General features: G+C 40.0%; 1 protein-coding gene across 2 annotated transcripts in view; it reads right to left on the reverse strand.

Moving 5' to 3' along the window:
* Window positions 1-15,710, reverse strand: part of PXDN (peroxidasin) — an 89,140-nt gene extending 73,430 nt beyond the window's left edge. For both annotated transcript variants that reach the window (XM_067294255.1, XM_067294254.1), the window contains exon 1: window positions 15,477-15,710. In XM_067294255.1, coding sequence (XP_067150356.1) covers window positions 15,477-15,706 — 230 coding nt within the window. In that variant the 5' untranslated portion in view covers window positions 15,707-15,710. The remainder of the gene's footprint in view (window positions 1-15,476) is intronic.
* Window positions 15,711-23,404: the final 7,694 nt, after the last annotated feature.

Raw genomic sequence — 23,404 nt, forward strand, 5'->3', positions numbered from 1 at the left:
GAGCGCTGAGCAGCAGCAGGGCCCACTGCTCAACGCGTGGCCATGCGGGACAACTGGGAAAGAAGTAAAAAAATTTATCAGAGGTAAACTGATAAATTAGCATGGAAGTGCGATTTCCCCATCACTGCATTTTTACGGACTTTTCTTTTCTCAGGGCAGGCAGCTTCACTGATGCAGCGGAAGTGATCTTGCATTACCAGTGATTTTGCCAGTAAATAATGGTCAGTATGCACAATAACCTTTCTAAAAAATGTTCATTTTTTCTCCTTTGATTCAAACAGAGATCTTGCAATACAAAATCAACATCAAGCCAAAGGATGTGGAAAATCGAAGGAATTACTGCATCTAAAAATATCATCTAAATTTGACTCAAAAGCCTTTATTCATCATGAATCTGTGTCAGTCTTCCCTCTCCACTAGGCAGATTTTAACAGAACATATATTTCCAACGGTTATGTATTTCTCAGCTATTTCTATATAGTGATGGCCATATTAGATTCAAACACACTCAGAGGTGTTAGAAATTACTGGGGTACTTGGGGTACTTGTTCTTAAGGGATATCAAGGACATTCCACTATTAATGTTCAAAGCGCTATTGACTTAGAAAGTAAAAACAAAGATTCAGGTACTTGATCATTTGGCTGCAGCCTGGCTTCTTGCAGCCTGCTGCAGGGGAGCAGCTAGCATTTCTCTCACTCTGCCTCCAGCGCCGTGGCCAGGACAAGAACTGGGAGTGCCGGCGCGGTGCGCGGGCTGCAGGGAGCGCAGCTGCCCCGCTGCCGGTGCGCAGGCTCTCCTACTAGAGAGTGTGCTTTGCACACTGTATAGGATCTACCAATACCCGTGTCATTTTACCTCAAATTATGAAAGAAAAAATGAACTAAATAAAATGCCTACAAGTCTTCTCCCTTCACATTTTTTGTCTTCTTTCTCTGCGAAAAGTGAATTTGGATCACCCAGCTAAAAAAATGAAAAATTTGATTGCTGCAAATGGTATAGCTGGGTCTGAAAGATCCAAAGATGTGTTATTAGTCTTCTCTGTGTTTGTTAGTTATTTTAAATTCCAGTGGCCTCAGGAGATCACATTTATTTGGCTTAAATTGTGTATCCTCTTCTTTGCAGTTCTAATATTGCCAGTATTAAGTCAACAATTAATTAAAAAGCACTTTGGAATATCGCTGTAATTATTTTGTCATATTAACAAAAGCGCAAAAAATACCAGAAAGAAGAATAAAACACTGTTAGAATAAAAAAAGTTTACACACTTACATTTTATTCCTAAGACAAAAAAGTTCATTTCAGACTGTAAGTGAAGACAATCAGATACAATAGACATCCTACACTACTTCAGTCTTCAGAGTTTAATGCTTTAATGTTTAAGAACTAGAATTTAACCTGTTTTTTCCATTTTGAACACAAATCTTTCAACTTGTTTTCATCACTCCTTATCAGTTACAAATCAGCTATCACTAAGACAACATAAATACCACTTGGGCCACAGGGACAGCAACTTCACATACTTTCTACAAAAACACTACATTTCACTTGGACTCTCTATAAATCTTCACTAGTGTTCAAACTGAAAGAAGAATGCTTTCAACCACATGCATATGCAACAAAAGGGGAAAAGTTAGAACATTTGGTAAGTCTTGCAAAAAGACTAAAAAGAAAATAGCATGCAGACTAAAAAGAAAATATCTCTAAAAGATAAAGTTAACCACAAATCTGCATATTAAGAAAATCAGATGTTTAAATCACATACATAATAAATACCCAGTATGACACCTGAACAGAAAACAGTCTTAATTAAAAATGAATTCAGGAAAGTCAAAATTCTAAATATTTCCAAAAGTATAAATGGTCTTTGCTTTTGTTCTCGGCTGATACAGCAGCAGACCTGATTGAAAGAGCTGAGCTGGTGGCAGGTAGTTTTCAAGGGAGAGCATAATGGGACTTTTCCAGCAAATAAGCCCCCCGCACTGGAATTTATGGTCCCCATCCCTCTTTCTGCACAGAATGTGACTCTTCAAGTTGCAATACAAACTCGGCTTATTTTTAACACATCCCGTGAGGGCAGGACTGTTTTAGTGACAAAGAGAACAGCCTTAGGGTATGGTTAATATACATTTCCTGCAGCGGTGGTACCCACCAAAACTGTTCTTTCCCTCCTGCTTCTTGCTCCTTTCACTGGTGCAAGTACAAGTGTTTCTGGAGTATCACACTACACTAAACCATGGAAATGACTCAGAGTAAAACCAAATGTTTTTTCCTTGATTATTTTTCAGCTAACTTTAAGAACTGAGTAGACCAAAGGCAGGAATGAGCAACTACTGTTGGCAGCCAGCAGCCAAAAGAAATTTAAGTACCACTCGTGGTTCAGCTAGAGAAGTGGTTTTGGTTCTTAACTGCAAAGGGGGTATAATCTGTTTTGTAAATTAAAAAATGATGTCAATGTTTCCAACGCAAAAAAATGAAACAAATCAGGTAGGTACTCACTAGCATTAACATACTAAATAGACCAGCTGCTTGAACACATTAGTCTATTTTCTCTTAATATACCATATAAATAGCCATCTCAAACAGAATCACATTTATGATTACTATCTGCAGCCAAACGTTAAAAATAATCTCTATTTCAATACAAAGATATACTAATTATTTTTCAGCTATGAATTACAGATTCTTAAAACTTTTTTACCACTCAAAAATACATTTTTACATGTTTTGGAAACGTATAAACTACTAGAACTCTGCTCTACTAAGAGCACAGCCACACATATGCCTTAGAAGCCAGTGAAAAAGGTTCTCTCCTTTAAGTATTACTCTCCAAATTGCAAGTACCCCTGCAAAAAAATTCTCTGGACCCATGGTTAAACTACCATTGTAGTAAAACTGGTCAGAAGAACAAATATGCCATCTAATCCAGAGGCATACAAATTCCAGTCTAAGGCTGGGATTTCCTTGGATACCTTAAGTGGAATTTAAGAGGTTCAAGAGTGCAAGCCACCAACCTAGCACTTAGCCTTTTAAAAGCTTAAATTCCTACCAGTAAAGTTTCCTAAGGTGCTGGATGTTGTGCTGGGGCAGTAGCATCTTGGCTGCAACCCCTGCCCTGGTGGCTCAGCCCACTCACACCCTTGCTCTGAAGTCTCAGAGGGCTGGACCCTTCGCATGTGTCCCGCCACTGAGGTCAGCACAACCAAAAAAACACACTGGCATTAAAAAATGCATCTGGACATGACAGTGTCCAGGTTTTAAGTAACTACTAATGGCACACAAACACTCATAGTGTAGCTGGAGACATATTTTACCTTCTCTGCAGTTTGAGGAGGATCAAATTGACATCCCTTTCCTCTACAGGCACATCCAAGCCATAGGGCTAAAGACAAGCTGCACTGAACGGACATTTCATTTCCCACCCACTGAAGCTTTAGCACTACGCAGTCCAGACCACCGGATTTATGGAACCAAAGAGACAGCAACCAAGAGGAAAAAAAAAGCAATTTTTAAATCCAAGCAGGCACTCAAAAGTTTTTCCAAGTTCTTATGCTATTGGGAATTTCTTACAAGTGTGCCCAGATCTTAAAGGGAATTTATTTTATGGGCATCTATCTATTATCATGTATACAAATATCTAAATGGGGGGTGTCAAGATGATGGAGCCAGACTCTTTTCAGTGGTGCCCAGTGACAGGACGTGAGGCAACAGCCACAAACTGAAACACAGGCAGTTCCATCTGAACATGAGGAAAAACTTCTTCACTGTGAGGGTGACAGAGCACTGGAACAGGTTGCCCAGAGAGGTTGTGGAGTCTCCTTCTCTGGAGATATTCAAAAGCTGCCTGGATGCAATCCTGTGCAACGTGCTCTAGGTGACCCTGCTTGAGCAGGGGGGTTGGACTAGATGATCTGCAGAGGTCCCTTCCAACTTCAACCATTCTGTGACTCTGTGATCATGTTTACTTATCTCCAAAGCTTAAAGTTCAAAAATAAAGTAAATAAATTCCAACTCAATCATTTGCTTGTTTTACAAGCAAACTTTTTGTTTATAGTGTCCAGAAGATGGTTCCTGAAGCATGAAATATGCCTTCAGAGAAAGAATGACATTTTCAAAGCAAACTCAACTGGAAAAGCCAGTAACTAAATAAAAGATTATTTTAATTTTTAAGGATACTATAAGTGTAAATTCTACTTAATATAACAGATGAAGATGTTATTTATTATTAAAGATGACATATATTTTGTCTGATTTTCAAGAAAATGTTTTGGGAAGGTAGTCATGGCAAAAAAAAATAACCTCAGGATACAAATTCTGTCATAAATAACAACTAACATCAAGACAGATATTGTCTTTATGCTAATCCTATTAGAAAACAATTCCCCCTGGAGAGTCAAAGGAAAAAGTGAATGAAACTTAATGGAAAACTATTACGTGAAGAACTATATTGTTGTATATCTGGACTGCACAGATATTACTGGTTTGGTATATTCTTGGAATACAAAATTTTACCAATATTGAAAAGGCAAACTAAGTTTGAAGGTAAAATGCCTTGAAACTAACCTTGATATTGTTGAATGGTGAGTCCAAAACCATAACTAATGAATTAAGAAAAATTCTTGTTTCTTGCTTTGATGGATAAGGGATTATAAACACGCACTGCAGATTTACATTACTGACCGATGTATATATTCAGTACCTGAGTATGTAAGCTATAAGCAAGTTTGAATCTCTCTTATATCTGTTCTCTGAGTGCTATTCATATTGTAAATTCATTGAAAATAGTGCTTGGCATAGCTCAAAATTTCTTCAAACGATATCTGTATCTTATATTTATTGATGGATCTTTTAGGCAGATATGACCAGTATAGAGATCAACATTGAATGCTATCTAATATTCTTTTATTATAAACTTCTGTTCTCAAAACTGCCTTTACTGAGTCAAGGAACTTGTTGCAGCATATATTAAAATATTAGAAATTTCAAGCGATTTAGCTTACTGACAGAGCACTCAGTAAACAGAATAGCCTGTGTTTTTAAAAATTCCTCTAAACAAAGCATAGGAGATCTTTCTCTACTAAGAAAGGTCTTCACAGAGAGCCTGATAGCAATCATTTACATTCCCGATAGCTGTGTCTTCAATCTATACATAAAACATTCTTTATCTATGCGTAAAAACCTAACTATCTAACATTTTTAATTGATTTACATAAGCTGATTCTTTCCCTACATGGGCAGTCTTACACTTTTTTAAGCTTGGCTTAGAGATCTGAGTCTAATTAAGTCAGAATAAAAGATAAGCAATTTATGATGTAGCTTGAATCTTTAAAAGATAAGTTAAAATATTCCCATCTCTCAAATTTCCCAGAGAAACTTTATCAAAAGACCATCAAACCAAAACTTTTATCCTGAATCCAAATTACAGTTATTATCCTAAAACTAGAGTATGGCATAATACTGCTCAAAAGCCATCTTGCTTTGATAGGCAGCCTCCCAGCAGCAAACCAGTCATTGTGTATTTTTTACATTTTTTACTTGTTACGCCATCACACTGCTGCTCCAGCTTTTTACGTTCCCTTCGCAAACAACATAATGAGGCATTTATTTTTATTTATGTTGATTTTTGAATGGTCCACTAGGGCACAGCAGACTGACCACATATTGCTGTGTCTTACCTATTTTCAAAAAAAAATTTTGGACCATTAAAAAACTGTTATCACCCACCACTGAACATAAGACTTTGATTCAGACATAATGCAAGGATTAGGATATAGGAGACAGACGTATTGAATCAGTTATTAAATAGAAGCCACCATAAGACATCGAAGAGTGAGGTTTTATATTCAACATAATCAATCAAAACCATGTAAAGACAAAAAATATTTACATTCTATAGAGCATAGTGGATCTTGGACAGAGGCTACAAGGCTCCGAATTTAATGCCTTGTTGAGGGGTCTGAAAAACTGCACTGAATTTCACACTGCCATGGCTATGATGCTCACACTGCCTGGAGGTAAGTCAAAGCAAGCATTGACTCACTTACTATATATTACATCTCCTGAGAAGGAAACTGGCAGCCAAATGGCTAACAAATAGGTACTAAATCCACCAGTCTGGCTAATATTATGCATATAAGCGACACTTGGCATCACTCTTCTCAACAAAAATAGTCATTACTGTTAAGGTAATGATGTGTACAAAATAATATTATTTTCCCTTTTTTAGACTAGACAGGCAATGAGCCGAATGTTGTAACAGGTGATTTAAGGGGAAAGAATGTTGAAACAAGAAGTTTCAGTAAGTTCTGGGGAGTGGCAATTGGAAAGAAAAGATCTGAAAGTCCAAACAACAACAGATCCCACCAAAAAAGGGAGCAATGTCACAGTCGTGAAGACTAATTTTGGATTTAAAACACATATGCTGATGGTTTTGGTTAGTATAACTCAGAAACACCAAGATAGAACAAGACAGTGTATCAAACTTTGCAGTTTTCATTCTACAGGCTTTCACAAGGATCTGGAGTCTATGCCAGGCACTGCACGTACTCTTAAATGTCCTAATCTTTGCTACAAGTAACCAGTATATGCAAATACAGAATAGACATGAAGCTGAGAGCCCATGCCAGTCTTTCCCTCATGTCTCCTCTCAAGAAGTTTGAAAATACTTTTGTTATTTGCAATAACTTAAATGTTCATTCAATTTTCTTCTTAAAAGTATCACTTGGCTTTCATTAGCAATAGTAAAGATTCCATACCAAAAAAGAAATCAGATGTGGCAGCTGGATAAGCAAAAGAAGCACAAGGAAATATTCGAGCCATTCCATTCCAACCCATGCAGTCCTCATTGCACCACCTCTTTGGATTGTCTTGAATCTCTGCCCATGTTTGCAATAATAAAGCCTGTAGGGTTCAGGGGGGGTTTTCTTCATCAAATCCAAATTGAACAAACAATAAAGACAATTTACCCCAGTCATTTCAGTTTTACTGTGTGTATATATATATATATATATGTATATATATACACACACACACTCACAGAGACATTCTCTCTCTATATATAAAAATACATATATAAAGTAAATATATATATAGTATATACTGTATGCATTATATAAATGCACATACATACACAAAATACTTAAAATATGAACTTATGAACACATACATAAAGTCCTCTGGAAAGATAAATAACTATAAATATTTAGCATGTGTGATATTGATTTTTAAGTGCCACCTTTATAAATGTATCTTTTCTGTAAATTAAGTCTGAGCCTATAAGCCTACAAACACTTAGTTTGACTTTTTGGGAAGAGTCTCGCAAAAGGCCAAGTCCAGAAAGAGTCAGAAGCTGGGGCATTACTGGGGTATACAAAGCTAAGCATAAGCACACATTTGCAAGATCAGATGTGCAATGTTCAAAATATTCCATCACAAAATGATAATATGGAATGGGGAATAATACTGTAAACAAACTACTGTAAGCTTTGAAAGGGTCTCAGTAATATGAATCCAACATGAAATAGTTGAAAAAATACCATTGTGACAGATGAATCAAGATGGGTGAAAATTCAGACAATTTGATTTTCAATTGTACAAAATAGAATTAGAGCCCAAAAACATTAATCTAGCATTTTCACTTTACTCATTATATAGAATAAAATCTTCCTGTAAAAGAACATTTTGTAACTCAAAGAACGAAACATGATGCAATGTGACACATTAAGCACTATTTCTCTTCTTTTGTTATTTTCCAAATAGTTCTCTGCTATTTTTCATTTCATAACAATAGCAATTTCTTCCACTATATTATGCGGTCTTTCTTTCCACAGCTTCCTTCAACCTTTACCCCAAACTCTGTTCTCTTCTTTATTCGCTATACATCCTATTTTCTGCTAAACTTTCAACCTTTTAAGTTAAACTTAGTTTCCTTACAAGCCAGGCCCTTTACACCCATGGAGAGCTAGCATTTGCTGCTGGCCAGTGACATCCCCTTCTCATCTCTTAGCAAGCATTGACCTCACCTGGGAGAGCTACTGGGAAAAATGAGGAGGCTGGAATATTTATGAGTCATTATTTTTCTCTCAGGCGTGTGTTTACCAGAATGTTAGACTAGACGCTCGCCCCTCTCCCTGTGTCGCAGATCCAGACCTTCCTGATGATGCAAGCGAAAGGCATGTCTCTTATTTTTCCACCAGCCTTCTTTGGGAAGGAGGACAGAAAGAATATGTACGCTCATGCCCAAGTATCCACTTTTACACTTTCCAGTGAGTAATCCCATGTTTGTCTCTGCTCCTCATAAATTTCTCATTCTCTTCAATGTCCCTCCTGCCCATGAATTCCCAAAAGTAATGATGAAAACTGATCTAACTTGTCGCTTTTAATTTTGCTGTTTTTTGGGAAAATTGAGTAACAGCAGAGGCACTGGAGCTATCTGTCAGCAAAATCAGCAAGGCAGAAAGTTATTTAAAGCACTGATTTTCAACTGGGGGTCTAGACACCAACATTAAGTGGCCCACAGAACTATATCACCTTTATGGTGTTTTTTTTTAATGTTTTAGTAGAATGAATGAAAAAATCTTGTACTAACCATAGTCCAAGCTCCAAAAGCTTGGGGAATTGCAAGACAATCTTTTGAAACACCTAGAAAGCAAATACTCTACAAAGTCTAAATAAATGTGTAAAGAGATATTAGTAAGTAGTAAATGTTAAATTTTCATAGTGGAGGGAGGTCACTAGTTGAATTTCACAGGTACCTGTAATGGCATCTGCCCTGTTCAATTTACTTGTAAGCGGAAAAGAAGTGGGTAGTGAGATGACAGAGTTCTACTGACGGTATTTGTTTATTTAAACAAAGTCTTACCAGGAAGAACAGCAGAAGGACCTTTTAAAACTCCATGAGTGGCTATTAAAATGTAGATATAATATATATAAACACGAAGTTATTCACATGGAGGAAACAATCTAAACTCTACAGATAAAATGGGGCCTAAAACTAGTGATTACTACTTAGGAAAATGACCTTAAGTATCACTTGATGATTCCATGAAAACAACTGCTCAAAAAAAGGAACTATTATGTTGGAAATTATCAGGAAAGGAATAGAAAATGAAAAGAGAGACCATCATGTTGCTCTGTAAATTCCCAGTTAACTCACATACCTCATGTCCATGCAAATACTGTGGGAATTTCTAGTTCTTCACCTCAAAATACAGTAGAGAGGGAAGGGGCAGTTCAGGTGATGAAGGGTAGGGAGCACCATGCTGATAAGACTAGGACTTCTCAGTTTTGAAAAGAGATGAATGAAGAAGCTTAGGATCAAGGGTCATTAAGTCATGTCTGGCATAGAGACGATGGAGAGGGATTCAGTATTCACTGTCTCTTCCAACACAAGAATAAGGGGGACATCAAATGAAGCTAGCAGGTTGCAGGCTTAAAACAACAGAAGATGACAATTTAGTAGAACTCCTTGCCATGGGTGTAAGTAATGGGTTAATCAGTTGAAAAATAGGCTAAACAAATTCACAGAGGAGAAATCTATCAAGGATTATTTAAAATATTGAAATCACCTGTAGCTCAGGAAATCACTAAGCTGCAAACTGTTAGTTATAGGGAAGAACCTCTATATGCTTGCTCTATGCTTGTTTATAAGCAGCACTGTTAGCCATCCTCAGAGAACATATATTAGGTCAAATGGATCTTTGGTTTTGGACATCTTTCTGGAAATAAATACATATTGAATGTTCTAACACTCAAATGTTATGCATTTCCTGGTAAAAAATACATCTTAGTAAAAAAGACGAAAGCCAAAAATTGTATTTATTCATGGTAATATAATACAATATATTCTTCTGATGGAAGTGTGTTAAATATACAGTGAGATACTTGCAGGAAATGATGGGTATGATTTTGCTCCAGATTTTTTTCCTTCTTCAACAAAGAATTTGATGAGGGTTGACTTGCTGCTGAGATGACAGAAATACTTTCCCACCAGTGGATCTAGCGACTTGCAGATATATTCTTGAAATGAATACTTGTTTGGGCCTTCTGCTGCATCCCTCAGAAACTTTCTCTAATATCCTCCAGTAAATGCCAAACTCGGTATCCACTCCATGCCATTTTGTCTCCTTCATGTGGTGTTAATGACCAAGCACATTCTGCAAGCTCTGCAAATGTCTCATTAACACGTTCATTCTTTGGCCCTGGCTCATGCCATTGGCAGTACACACAGATTGCCTGGGAATGGTTTTAGCAGGGTTCACATCCTACAAATCCTCTAAAGCTGCTTTGCTGGAGGAGGGTGGTATTTTTTGTAATATCCACTTGATTTGTTAGTACCCAGAGAAGAAGGTCTAATGGGTATGCCAGTAGAAGTTCTCTCCTTTAGTAACAGTTAACATACTTTAAAGTAAATTACTTTCTGTGTTGACTCCTTAGCCTCTGATTTTTGCAATCAGTTTCTTTCTGTTGATATCTGAAAATATCAGCTTTTAGCTTTTGTTTAGACAAATACTTATCAACATCTACACACAGATGTTTAAACTCCCATTATTGTCAACAAAAGAGTAGTCAACACCATACGAAGCTGGAGAATGATTAAGCTGCCCACACACTAGGAGCTTGATTCAGTTGCCCAAACAATGGTGTCTGCTCTTGGTTTAGATGTCCTAGGCTATGTGAGAGGGAGCTAGCAGATACAATACAGGACTAATGGGAGACATATGCTTTTTTTGGAGAGGCAGTTGGAGGCTAGAAAGGATACCGTAAGGGAATGCAAATGGTCCTAGATACTTATAGCTAGCAAATGAATTGAGTCCTGGGTGTCCCCTTTGGAGTGAGTAGAATCATGCTCCAGGCTCTTTTGACTGTATTGACTAGGCTGCTTTGAACTATAATGGAAGCTCAGACACCTCCCATAGCTATAGGCTCCTACATACAGTCACCAAAAGGTAGCTGTTTTAATTTCAGATTGAATTCTGTACTTGGTCATAAAATTTCCATGAAGGAAGAACTAAAATAATTTTTATTTAAAGAAACTTATGCTTTACCCCCACTTTGTGTAATTCAAGTAAATCATCATTGGCATCTAATGTGGTTTGCTGCCCAGCCAAGAGCCTGTCAAGATCTGTGCCTGTATTCAGTTATTCTCAAAAACTTCAAGTAAAGCTTCAGTGTCTATTCATCTTTTTTGAATCCTAAGTATATACAGATCTCCATGTTTCAAATGGAATCTTATAAGTGTCATATCTCTCAACTGCCTCTTATAGGTACTTTGATGTTCCGCAACTAAGTGATCAAGCTTACTCACAGGCCTGATTTGAGACCAAAATGCTTTGTCCTTCACAATCTCCAAGTCTATTTATTTCCTGTTTTAATTGCTTAATCTGCTGAAAGTCTTCTAAAAGGGTTTTAGAGATCTGATCAAAACCCAGGATCTTCTATTTTTCAGAGGAGAAGGGGATGCTGGTTTGCTAGCTGGCCCTGCATCACCTACACACAGCAGACCTGCCAATAGCTGGCATCATTCTCTTCTGACAGCCCAGAGACTCTTGCACTGACACAATTCATATGTATCACTGTATTATATGCGTCTTTTCCCTAAATGCCTCTCTCAAGAGGCATAATGTTAACACAAATCAACACTGACATGTGCTCTAGGTGACCCTGCTTGAGCAGAGGGGTTGGACTAGATGATCTCGAGGTCGCTTCCAACCTCAACCATTCTGTGATTCCTTTCCATTACCCCACCTCTTTGGTAACTCATGTGCACTCCAAACAGATGTGTGATTTGTGTAATTCAGTAATTTAAAAATATGTATATTAAGATAGATGTTCTTGAAAAGCATGAATAATCCTTTTCACTAGCATTGTTCATATACGGGAAAGTGTCTCCTGACTGTGCAACATCAGATTCATAATTATCATGGAGCTATGGAAAAATGTGAAGTGTTTGGTATACAGTGGTCTGGAAACTGAATTAAACAACTAACACTTCCCTTTCCCTTTGGACTGACACTTGACACTTTTACTACAAATCAGAAGTAAAAAAAATAATAACAACAATGTAGCTATTGTAAACTATCCAATTGGTAAAATTTGTTGGTATCATGTAAACAAAAGCAGTAATAAGGAACTGATGTGGTTACCTCCAATATAATTTCAGTGACTACCTTCAAAAGCTGCTCTCCTGGAATGATTGCAATATAAAAAAGTCCTATAAAGCTCTGATCACTTAAAATGGTACTCACTTATTGAAAAGATATACTATTCATAACAGACAAACAGGGGAGTCAAAGCAATAATTACGTGTGACAAATAGTACTACTGGTGCCTTACTTATAAATACAATTTTCCCATCAATACTTCGAATTCCGTGGTTCATGTAAATCAAGTCCACTTTATTTCGTGACAAATAATTGTCAGTTTTAGTCCTGTTTACACCGCATGTTTACAACAGAATAAGTTCAGTTCTCTTTTTATTCAGTCTTTGAGACCCAACTGCAGGGAATTCAATTATACTTGTATGGCTAGCAAAAAATCAAAGAGCACCCACAAACTTTGAACAAATGTTAGTATTGGTCTGTGTACATGCCAGTAGGCAGTGTGGCCTGTAGGTGGGTTTGAAGAAAACTTTCAGGACAGGACTGATGGAGCTGAGGCTTTGCAAGCCCCCTTGGAGGTGGGTCTCTGTTCACAAGGGCAGCAAGCTCAGGAGCCTGCCGACCATGACCCGCCGCCAGCCTGTGTCACGCAGAGACCCTGAGCAATAGTCTCACCTTGGGTGAAACCCTGTGCTCACGTGCGGCTCCACAAACACTTTCTGTGCTGGCAGAATCCACTGCGCCCAAGAGACCCAAGCTACGGATCCGGTCTACAGCAGGGAAGGGGGAGCACCAGGAAGTGGGGGAAGTAGTGAGTGAGAAAATGTATGGCCAGAAGTAGCACGGGCAAGGTAAGCAACTAGTAATGCTGTGAACAGTTCTCAGAAGGGAGTCTGAGATTAGAAGTCGACATTTTTGATATGTGGGGAAAAACATTTGGCTGCCCCACTGTTGTGGCCCCACGCTGTTTTCATCCACATAATAAATTATATGTGAAGTAGACCAAAGTCAACTCAGCTTCCAAAATGGGACATTTTTCAGTACTGCTGCTTGGCAAAATACAATATAAACATATACTTTTAAACAAGGAAAAACCTAAGATGATGTTTTTAGCAAATCACTTTGCACAGTCGATACATATCTTAAGGAAGAAATAAAACAGACAATGTGGAATTTACCAATGCCAGTAAAAATGTGCTTAGCCCATCAGCAGTACAGTCTGCAGGATTTCATATGTCCACGTTTTAAAAGGGAAAGATATTTAATTGGAAGTAATCCATTATTTCTAAAAATCTAGCTATCATCACCAACACTAAAAAGAATGTTTTTAATGTACAGTCTCCAAAATAAAGAAAAACTGTGACAGACAAACTGGAAAGAAAATAACTGCTTATTATTTTCTTGCTTAAAAAAGAAACTATTCCTGAAAGTAGAAATCCCTCTGTGGATGATGGGCCACCTATATAAGGCATAATTTTGCTGCATAGAACTGTAGAGTCCTTCAATAAATTTTAGTAGGGAGAAAAAAATAATTGGTAAACCACCAAGTAATTCAGTAAGTACCTTAGACTTGAGGACTGAGGTTTCAAATGTAAGAATAATACATAATTATTCTTAATGTACATCCCAGAGCTAGAGGTAAGTAACATTATCTCTTAGCTATTTATATTCAATTGGTATCTTCAAACTACTGATTACTGAATGAGTTCTATCATTGTTCTTTGTCCCCGAGATTCATATTGCCCGATTATCTTGTGGTCCATCTCCTCCCCATTCACAGCCATTCAGCAGAACTGTAGCACAATTGCCTATTTATAGAAGGAGTACTACTGAAGTCTTTAATTTATTTATAACTGTCCCCTAGTCAGTAGGTGATATAGCACGTCAAAAAAAAAAAAAAAAAAAAAAAAAAGGAATATATTTATTACCAGACAAAAAGTAAGGCCACCATTATGTTTTAAGAATGCTGGTCATCCACAAGTGTATTTTGAGAATTGTCCTGCTGAAAATAAGTTTTTAACTTCTTTTTCCTTACTTCTGCTGCACTGTAGCTTGCATTATATGGGAATGATAATTCACATTTGGGACACTAGACAATTTGATATATTAATGGGGTTAGACAAGTATAATGCTTGCATTGTTCATACATTTTCCTCTGACTCACTGCAAGATTATAAATACCCACGGTAAGGGGAGCTCCACCCTGGCTAGGTTTAATCTAATACATTTTGCTGTTGCAGGCCCGTCTACCTCTGATATGAAACCAAGCCATTAAGACTTGACTCCATATTCTGAAGATTGCTGGTGTTTGGGTTTTTTGTTTGTTTGTTTGTTTGTTTTACATTTAAGATGATTCACAAAACTAGCTTTACAGAGTTTCCTGCAATCTCAGTGCAAAAGGTGTTCTGTAAATGTACTTTGTTTCAAATATAAGAAACATTAACCACCCACTTCCTGTATTGTTCCCTAAAAAGGTTTACAACTACTTCAGAACTAATCACGTTCTGCCAAACGGCTGAATTTCTTGCCAAAGAGGGACTCAGTTAATGTTAAATGACTGTACTCTTCACATTAAATAATACTTGGAAGCTGAAACACACCAAGGCCTTATAGATCCCTTTTGAAAATATCTGACAAAGTCACAAGTCAGTTTGTTGCAGGAGGCCCAGCAGAAAGTTCCCAGGGCCAAGCTCTGCTCCGCTTCCGCGGCTGCCTGTGCGCAAGGGCTGCTGCCAAGAGCGAGTCTCATCCCAAGTAACATATAAGCGGGTCAGTGGAACAAATCCCTTCCCCGCAGTAAGCCTCGGAACAAAGCGGCACGCGATGTTTGTTCAGATTTTTCCGTTTATCGTAAGGGCAAAAACGGACAGAGAGGCAACCGCTTCAGTAAAACCAATGTGAATGAATTAAACGTTGAGCATGTTCAACAGGGAATTTTATTACCGACACGGTCCCATCGAAGCCAGCTAAGCCCTCGCCCTGCGGAGAGCGGGCCAAGCAGCTCAGTGGCAGAAAAGCAGCGCCCGGCGCCTGCAGCACGAGCGCGCCGGGCCCGCGGGACCCTGCTCGGGGCCGCTCTCCGCGCCGCCCGCCCCGCGCAGCGCAGCGCGCCCGCCCCGCGCCGATGCGCCACGGCCCCTGCGCCGGACCCACCGCGGCCGGCGAGCCGACGCGCCGAGGGGCGCCGGCCCTCCCGGCGCTGCCGCAACGCGGGGGGCCACGGCCGCGGGCTGAGCCGCGCACCCGCGCAGCCCCCGCGCACGGAGCGGCGGCGCGCAGGGGGGCGCGCAGGGGGGCGCCGGCCCCGCGCCGCCGAGCTCAGACAAAGGCCGCGGCTCCCGCGCCGCCGTCCCCGCCCCCGGCCCCGGCCCCGCACTCACAGGATGGTGGTCTGGGGCGACACGGCGGGGACGCCCTCCAGCATGAGGTGCATGCAGCGCACCGTGGTGCGGAAGCAGAGGCAGCGGCTGGGGCACCACACGCTGCCGCGCTGCTGCTGTGGCGGCGGCGGCGGGGGCTGCGCGGCCGCGGGGCGGACGAGCCCCCCGCTGCAGAGCAGCAGCAGCAGGAGGCAGAGCCCGGGGGCGGCCGCCGCCTCGCACCGGGCCATGCTGCACGGCGGGGGGGGAGGAGGAGAGGAGAGGAGAGGAGAGGAGAGGAGAGGAGAGGAGAGGGCAGGAGAGGAGAGGAGAGGGCAGGGCTCCGGCCGGTCCGCGTCGCGCCCGCTCCGCTCCCCGGCCGCGGCTGCCGCTGTGCTGGGCGGCGGGGCGATCCCGTCCCCCCGCAGCCTGGAGGAGGGGACGGCGCTGGGCCCGCCCCGGCCGCCGCCGGGCTGCGCCGCCCGCCCCGCCGCGGGGGTCCGCGCCGCCCCGCGCCGGCTCCGCGGCTCTGCGCCGCCGGCCCGGCCCGCCCCGGCCCGGCCCTGCCCGGCCGCCCCGCTGCTGCTCTCTGCCCCGGCCCGGAGGGGAAGGGGAAAGCCCTGCCCCGAGGGCACCCCGAAGGCGACTGCAGGCACCAGAGGAGAGGAGAGGAGAGGAGGAAGGGAAGAAGGGAAAAGAGAAAGGAACGGAAAAGGGAAGAGAAAAGGGAAAAGAGAGAAGAAGGGAAGGGAGCAGAAGAGACGAGAAGAGCAGAAAGAAGAGGAGGCAAGAAGTGAAGAAGAGAAGGGAAGGGAAAGGAGAGAAAATCTCAGCCCCCATTCCCAAATATTCCCCCCGCAAGCACTGCTCACAGCCAAATCCCGCTTGCCCCCTTTGCTTCTGCTCCCCTGGGGCACAGACCACAGCAGTGCCCCCAAACTGTCCTTACGGGAGGAAGCAGGCTCCATACAACCAAGTCCCGTTTCTACCCTGCTCTGGAAGACTCCCCCCACACTACCCCCTCTTAGTGCTGTGATATTTGCTGCTGAACCAGGAAAATCTGTTAGATTTCCTCTGAATTACATTCAGTTGACATGTTCGGGTAGGTGTGTATGCTGCCAAGGAGGTGTAAGAAGACCACAGGAACGTAGCTGTGCTTACAAGAATAATTTTTGGAGCCTCTGCTCCCAAGATCTCAACACTTCCTCAAAACAAATTCTGTGGTGAGAATACAAAATTAGATTTCCCTGAAGGTTTCTAATATTGCCTTAAAAATATTGTCATTCCTTTATGGTGTCAGGCCCAAAGTAGATAGATACTTTTCTCCAGCTCTGAAACAGCCATCCAAATTCTGTAGTGAAAGGCTTTGATTCTCCCAGGGGAAGACATTGGCAAATCATTTCTATCATGACAGTAACACTGATCACATCTAACCTGTTAAGTGTAGCAAAAACATATTCTCTTACAAATAATAGGTGTCGGCATCCCCAGTTCCACCTCAGAAATAACCTAAGGCATTTCTATAGGGATGCCCATATTCCTTTTTTTCTTCAAGGAAAAATGTAGTGATTATTCTTGCCTCAATTTAACTATCGCAATTCTTACTCTGAAGCTCACTGCAAAAACTCTCTGTTTTAGCATATGAGTCAGGAAGTGATTTTTTTTTTTTCACTACATCAAACACCTAGTGTAGGAAATCAAAGCCCTGAAGTGTGCTATGAGTGCCAGAAATCTTTGATGGGGCCAGTGTCAGGATCAATATAAGCTGTAATAGGTCATTATCGGTAGCTTACTTTCTGCAGAAATACTATTTGACTAAGTTTTTTCTGGGACTCTCTTCTCTAAAGTGAGATGTGATTCCTTATATCTTAAAATAGAGTTAGTTAATGGAAACATAGACACTTTTTTCTAGTCAAAAGTCCCAAGCCCTTTAAAATATCCCATTTCACCTCCCGGTGAGTGGCAAGCTGGCTCACTGGCAGCCTGCAGGTTGCATCTTTGTCTAGAGATAGGGAGAGCTTACTGTAGTAATAAGTAACCAGTAAACAGCAGTAAAATTGCACAGTTTCTTAGGGTAGTCAGAGGCTCCTGGACTCTTACAGTAAGAACAAGATACACTTCTAAAGTAGTGTGACTTCTAAATTAGGTACATTTCTAAATACTTTTGCAGGGCTGAGCTTAGTCTGCTATTTCAACAGACTAAGTTGCTCAGAAGCTCATACACCAAAAACCATCAGCTATATTTTATAGTGGAGGATACCAGTCTGAAGTAAAGAAAGACTTGTGAGAGTTTTACTGAAGACAGGTCAAAATGTGAATCACCTCAAAGTCAGTACAGCATGCAGTCGCTAGATGTATAACCTCCTCTGCATTTGTAATCAGTGCTTGAATATGCAGGTGTCTTAATCTGAAAATTAAATTTGTTTCCTTGTCCAAGAAAAGTTCACACACCTTTGAACTTCAAAGTGCAAGTATTGGCATAAGTAGGGTCTTGTCTTGGAAATGTCGCTCATATTAGAGCAACTCTTGGCTATTGTAAATCTGTCCTCCTGCAGCGTACATAGTAAAAGCAGCAGAACTGTGATAGTTTATATCATCTGGAGCTAGATAGTTAAACACACTAATATAGAAATGTCACTGAATTGTGATATTCATAGGATGTAGGAAAACATGATAGTAGTTTATTTTATGTCAGTTTGGTACTTTAATTATGATGGTGGGTTTTTTTTTTTCTGAAAAGAAAATATATTTATAATAGCTCTGAGATGTTTTTAGCATTTTTGGATTTGCCAGACTATTGTATTATGCATTGGCAATGTCTATGCTATACATATGTAATTCCAAGACCAAGATTAAAAGTGCATAGATATTTTCACTCTAATGAGGCAATTTAGTTGTAACATATTATATAGCATTCCTTCCATTTACTTTAAACTACATGTAACCTCCAGGTCCTTGGTTAATATATTATTAATGACATGCAATTCATTTAAGTTAGACTTTTTTCATGCCCTGTGGAATCTTGTAGAGTATGAGGTGGCACGCAATTAGCTCTGCACTAGACATTAGATAGAATATTGATGCTTCTAATTAAAATATAATGCAGATCAGCTTGACTTTCAGTGAGATGCTGAGACGACAGTTGGTTCCTTGCTTGTCAGAGCACTGATTAAAGATTCAAGACTACACTTCTGAAGCCAAGAACTACATCTTGTTTTGCATCTATAAAATGCTAGTTTGGAAGGGAAGAGAAGAGAGAAACATAGGTAGATTGAAAAGTCTTCTCAGGGGTGAATATGAAGATCTGAAAAAGCTTCCAAGAGACTTTTTCAAGTAGTAAAGGGGAAGTTTAAGAAGATGTTTAAAGAGTGGGTTAAAAAGGAAATGCATTTTATTTAAAGCTACATAAGAGCAGTATTTACGTTATTTTGTGTTGTAAATTAATCTAGTAATTAGAAGTCCAACTGTTCTTAACTGTTATTCAGAAACTTTCTGCATTATAAGAGAGGTTTCATCCTCAGATTATGATTTATTCTTTGAACTAAATAAAGTAGGAATCTTGTGGAAAAATATCTTTTATTTAGTGACTGAAGATGGTATCTTAATGCAATGCACATGGTTTTTCCTAAGTTTTTTACTGTTTGATTTGACAACTTCAAAATCTTTTCTTATTCCTTGTTTTCCTCCATAAACATTTTTTTTTCCTGTAATAAAATAACAAGACTAAGAAGTATGGCTTGGACAAACTGGAGCTACAAAATATTCAGGTCTACTATAGTTGAAAGTAATGAGAAACAGGTCAGTGACTTCACCAAGAACAAAATCAGGCCCAAAGACAAGTTCTTCTGTGTGGTTGTCGATGGTATTCATAAATCTGTAGTTTTTAAAGAGTGGAGAGAAACTTATTCTGCTGTGAATGTAGTTTAACTCTCTGTCTTCTGGTCCTTACATATATTTTCAATGCTGCAAATACATACATCACTCCAAAAATTTTACTTTGCAATAATGTTAGTCATCATTTTTGGCTTTTGGAACCTCTGTTATGATTTAAATTTATAGTCATTTTTTCCAGAAAATCTTGTTTATCAACATGTTCTTTTCTTTTATAAAATGCATGTTATAAAGCTGTATAATGATATTGATATAGAGTGCATGCTATGCTAAATTGGGGTTAGGGAAGGATTCTAATAAATTAAACTTCCAAACAATTTTGATATAACTTTCTATTCTTAGCCAGTTTTTATAAAAGAATTTTTATAAAATGTGTAGGGTCATTTTTGTTGACCTTACATATAAATATCCATGAGGAATTTGCCTTCTGTTTCCTATTTCTCCAGTTGAGGATCTGACCTTAAAATAAAGATATTTATGCTGAAAATGAGAGGCATTTCTTTCTGAATGCTCATAGAAGTGCTTACCTTATAGTTATATACAGTGTAAAGTTCCATTTGCTTTTAAAAGTTTCCTGCATACCTCTAGATTTTTGTCAAATACTGCCACTTGCTGGTTTTATTCCAAACCAGTAATTTACTTTAATAGCTTTTGGTTTGCTGAAGTAATAAAAAATACTTTCTAAAAATCAAATGGTTAATATTTTTATCCTTTGGTTTTTTTTTCTAAAATTTCAGATATAAGAAATATAGGCTCAAATCCTCTTCATTTTAGTTTATATCTCTGTAACCATTCTATCTCTGGATATAAAATCAGGCATTGTAGGCGTGTCAAAACACTCACTTATTGTGTTTTGCACATGGTTTTTTGTTTGGTTGGTTGTTTTTTTCATAATCAGGAGATTGTGGTTTATTGGTAATATCTAGTACTTAGGATAATACAGACATTCATTCAGATACCTAATGACGAAAATGCTTTTTTACTGACTTCAGCAGACACAGAATCATGGCATAGCTTATTGTTTCAGACCAATTTTGGTCAACAGTAATGAAAACAGTTAAGAAGAACAGGTTGTCAAAAAACTGATAAAAAAGCACCAGAAAAATATATTTAAAGTGAGTAAAGTGTTTTTATTATAATATACCAGTACAGAACTCTAAAGCTTAAACACATCTGATTTTTCATCTTTCATCAGAAGCAAAACTGAGACTGATTTTGAAAGGATAAAATTTGCCTCTTATTTCTACTACACATGCAAAATGAATGTCATGGTGTAGGTGGATGGCATGTTTTCAGGTGCGTTAAACTCAGGCAACGAGCCAAGTCAGTTATTTAAATTATAAATGCTTGCTGATAAGCTTTTCTTTGACTGTCAAAACAGGCTTGTGTTTGAAGTGTGTGAGTTCCTTCTGCTCAGGTACATACTGTTTGAAACACTGCAAGCTTCTGCATGGTCAGATTAGTCAGGGGCAGTAAAGCTTCTTCCCTGACCATTGGCGTTCAAGAGCTTATGACATCGGCTAGCCCAGAAAAGTAGATTATGTTAAGTTATGTTGTTGGTATCTTTAAAAACTACCATTCTCCTTTCCTGAGTATGATACGAATCTCAAGTAAAAAGTGTTCCTTCACTGGTTACGTGATAAAAAAGGTTTCCTTCCAAGTACAAACAAAAGTGTACCTTTCTCCTTGGAGTGTGCCAGGCTATCTTTTAATTGCCTCCGGTCTTGCAGAGCACCAAAACTCATGTTGTTAGTTTCTTTATAAGAAAGTCCTGGGACAGTTCTATATAAACTAGCAAAAAAGCACAGGGTCTCTACCTCAGTCTCTTTGAGTGTTTCCTTTCAGACAGGCTACCTGGTATTTGTATATATGTCCAAAGGAAAGATATCTGCCATATATAAAATCAGCCAGTGTAACTTACTACGTTTGCCCAATATTTCTGTTCTTTGGATAATGTGTTTTAACGTGGTAGTTCTCTCCCCTTCAAAGACAGCATTTGTTAGGTGTAGTCATAGGAATTAGACCTGGCTAATCCATCATCTGATAATTAATGAAACATCTGTTGGCTTTGTTTTTGAATAATTGTGTGATATGGAATTTAAAAGTTAGATCTATTTGCTGGTTTTTGATACCACGCAACAATCACAGATAACACACTGGAAGTTGGAACACATCAATTTGTATTGGCTTGTGAAGTCAAGTCTGAAAAGTAGATAGTGCCAGGGGAAAACCTGTTTTTTATCCTTCTGTCTGTTTAAATGTTATGCTAGAAAACAAATATTAAATAAAAATGAAGAATAATATTAAGAACTGCTTTGGCAAGTTGCTTAAAACATAGGAAACCACAGGTCCTTGCTCAATAGCCAGCCGACATATTTAGTGGAAAAATTGGCCTGTAACTGGAAGGGAAAATAAGAAAACTCCACTAAAGAAACTTTCCCGAAGGAAAGCGTACTCAAACCAACGAGCTGCTGGTTTCCCACACACTACTTTTCCTTAATATCAGCATAAAGGGAAATTGGGCATTATTAGTTTAATACCTTGCCTACACTGAGGAAATATCTTACCCGGAAGAGGTTTCAGAGTATTACTGGTATTACAACTGTGCCCAGAGGCCGCAGCCGACATCCGAGCCGCGAGCCCACGTGTTTTACAGACATAAATAAAAACAGCGAATGAAGTAGGACTGTGCCCAATCCCCAGGGCTGGCTGCCAGGCACGGGGCTGGCTTGGGAAGAGTCCAGCGGGGACCTCGAGGACAGCAGTCATGAGGATGGCCTGTCCTCGTCCCCATCCCTGTCCCCACGGCAGTGCCTGCCACCCTCTGGGGCTGAGGCTGCCCCAGCTGCCCCTGGGGTCCTGCTCCTTCAGGGCGGTGGGATGTGCTGTGGCGGCCAGGACCAGACCAGCCTCTCCAGCAGCCCCCTCCACCACCAGCCCCGGGAGCCCCCGGCCCTGTGGTGCCTTGCCAGGTGCTGAGGCCATCAGAGATTCAGACAAAATAAGAAGTTACTGAGAAGTGAGGGTATAAATTATGGTCATATCAATGGTCCTACCCACATTAAGATTGAGGTAGCACTCTTCACTGTGAGGTAAAATAACCTGGACTACCCCTGACGAGCAGAGGCACACCTGCGGGAAGCAGCTGAAGCACACCGATAAACTGTGCCGTGACATCGTATTTGTGGGTTTGGCTCTCAGAACAGTATTCTTCCCACTTATCTTTAGTCATCTAAAGCTAACTTCATCAAGAGAAATTTAGTCAGAAGATCAAGGGAAGTTATTTTCCCCGTCTACTTGGTGCACGTGAGGTCATATCTTGAATAATAAGTCCCGTTTTGGGCTCTCCAGATCAAATGGGATGATGAGAAACTGGAAGGAGTCCAGTGGAGGACTATTGAGATGCCCAAGGGCCTAGAGTACATGACCTGTTAGGAGATGTTGAGGGATCTGGGCTTGATTAACATGGTTAAATGAGGGCAATGGTATGATCTAACAGTAAGCTATGATTCCTTAAAGAGAAACTACAAAAGTAATAAAGCCAAACTATTCGTAGTGGCAGATGATGTAGCAAGGTGCAATGGTTGTGAGCTGCATCTCGGAAAGTTTTGATTGGACATAAGGGAAAAAAATTCACCAGGATGGAAGTGCAGCACTTGTACAGGTTACCCAGAGCAGCTGGGGAGTCCCCTTTCTTAGGATTTCTCAAGACTTGGCTAGAGAAAGCCATGGCTGATCTGAGACCATGTTGGCAATAGTCCTCCTTCAAGCAGGAGACTGGCTGAGATGACCTTCAGAGATCCCTTCCAACCAACATTTCTATGATTTTGTGATTAGTTGACTTGCCCTTGGCAATCCCCTTCTCTCCCTGTTAACTGTAGGTGACTAGTTTGGGCAAGATGTCTCACAAGAATGAAGCAAGCAGAGGTGTGAGCAACTTCATGAGTCTCTCACAGTCTGGGACAGGAATGACCTGATCTAGTCATCATGGCCTCAGCTTCCAATGAAATGCACTATTTCTTCTTGAGAAAAATCACAGAATCACAGGTTGGAAGGGA

The sequence above is a fragment of the Apteryx mantelli genome, chromosome 3 (genome assembly GCF_036417845.1).
Source record: "Apteryx mantelli isolate bAptMan1 chromosome 3, bAptMan1.hap1, whole genome shotgun sequence".
Taxonomy (NCBI): domain Eukaryota; kingdom Metazoa; phylum Chordata; class Aves; order Apterygiformes; family Apterygidae; genus Apteryx; species Apteryx mantelli.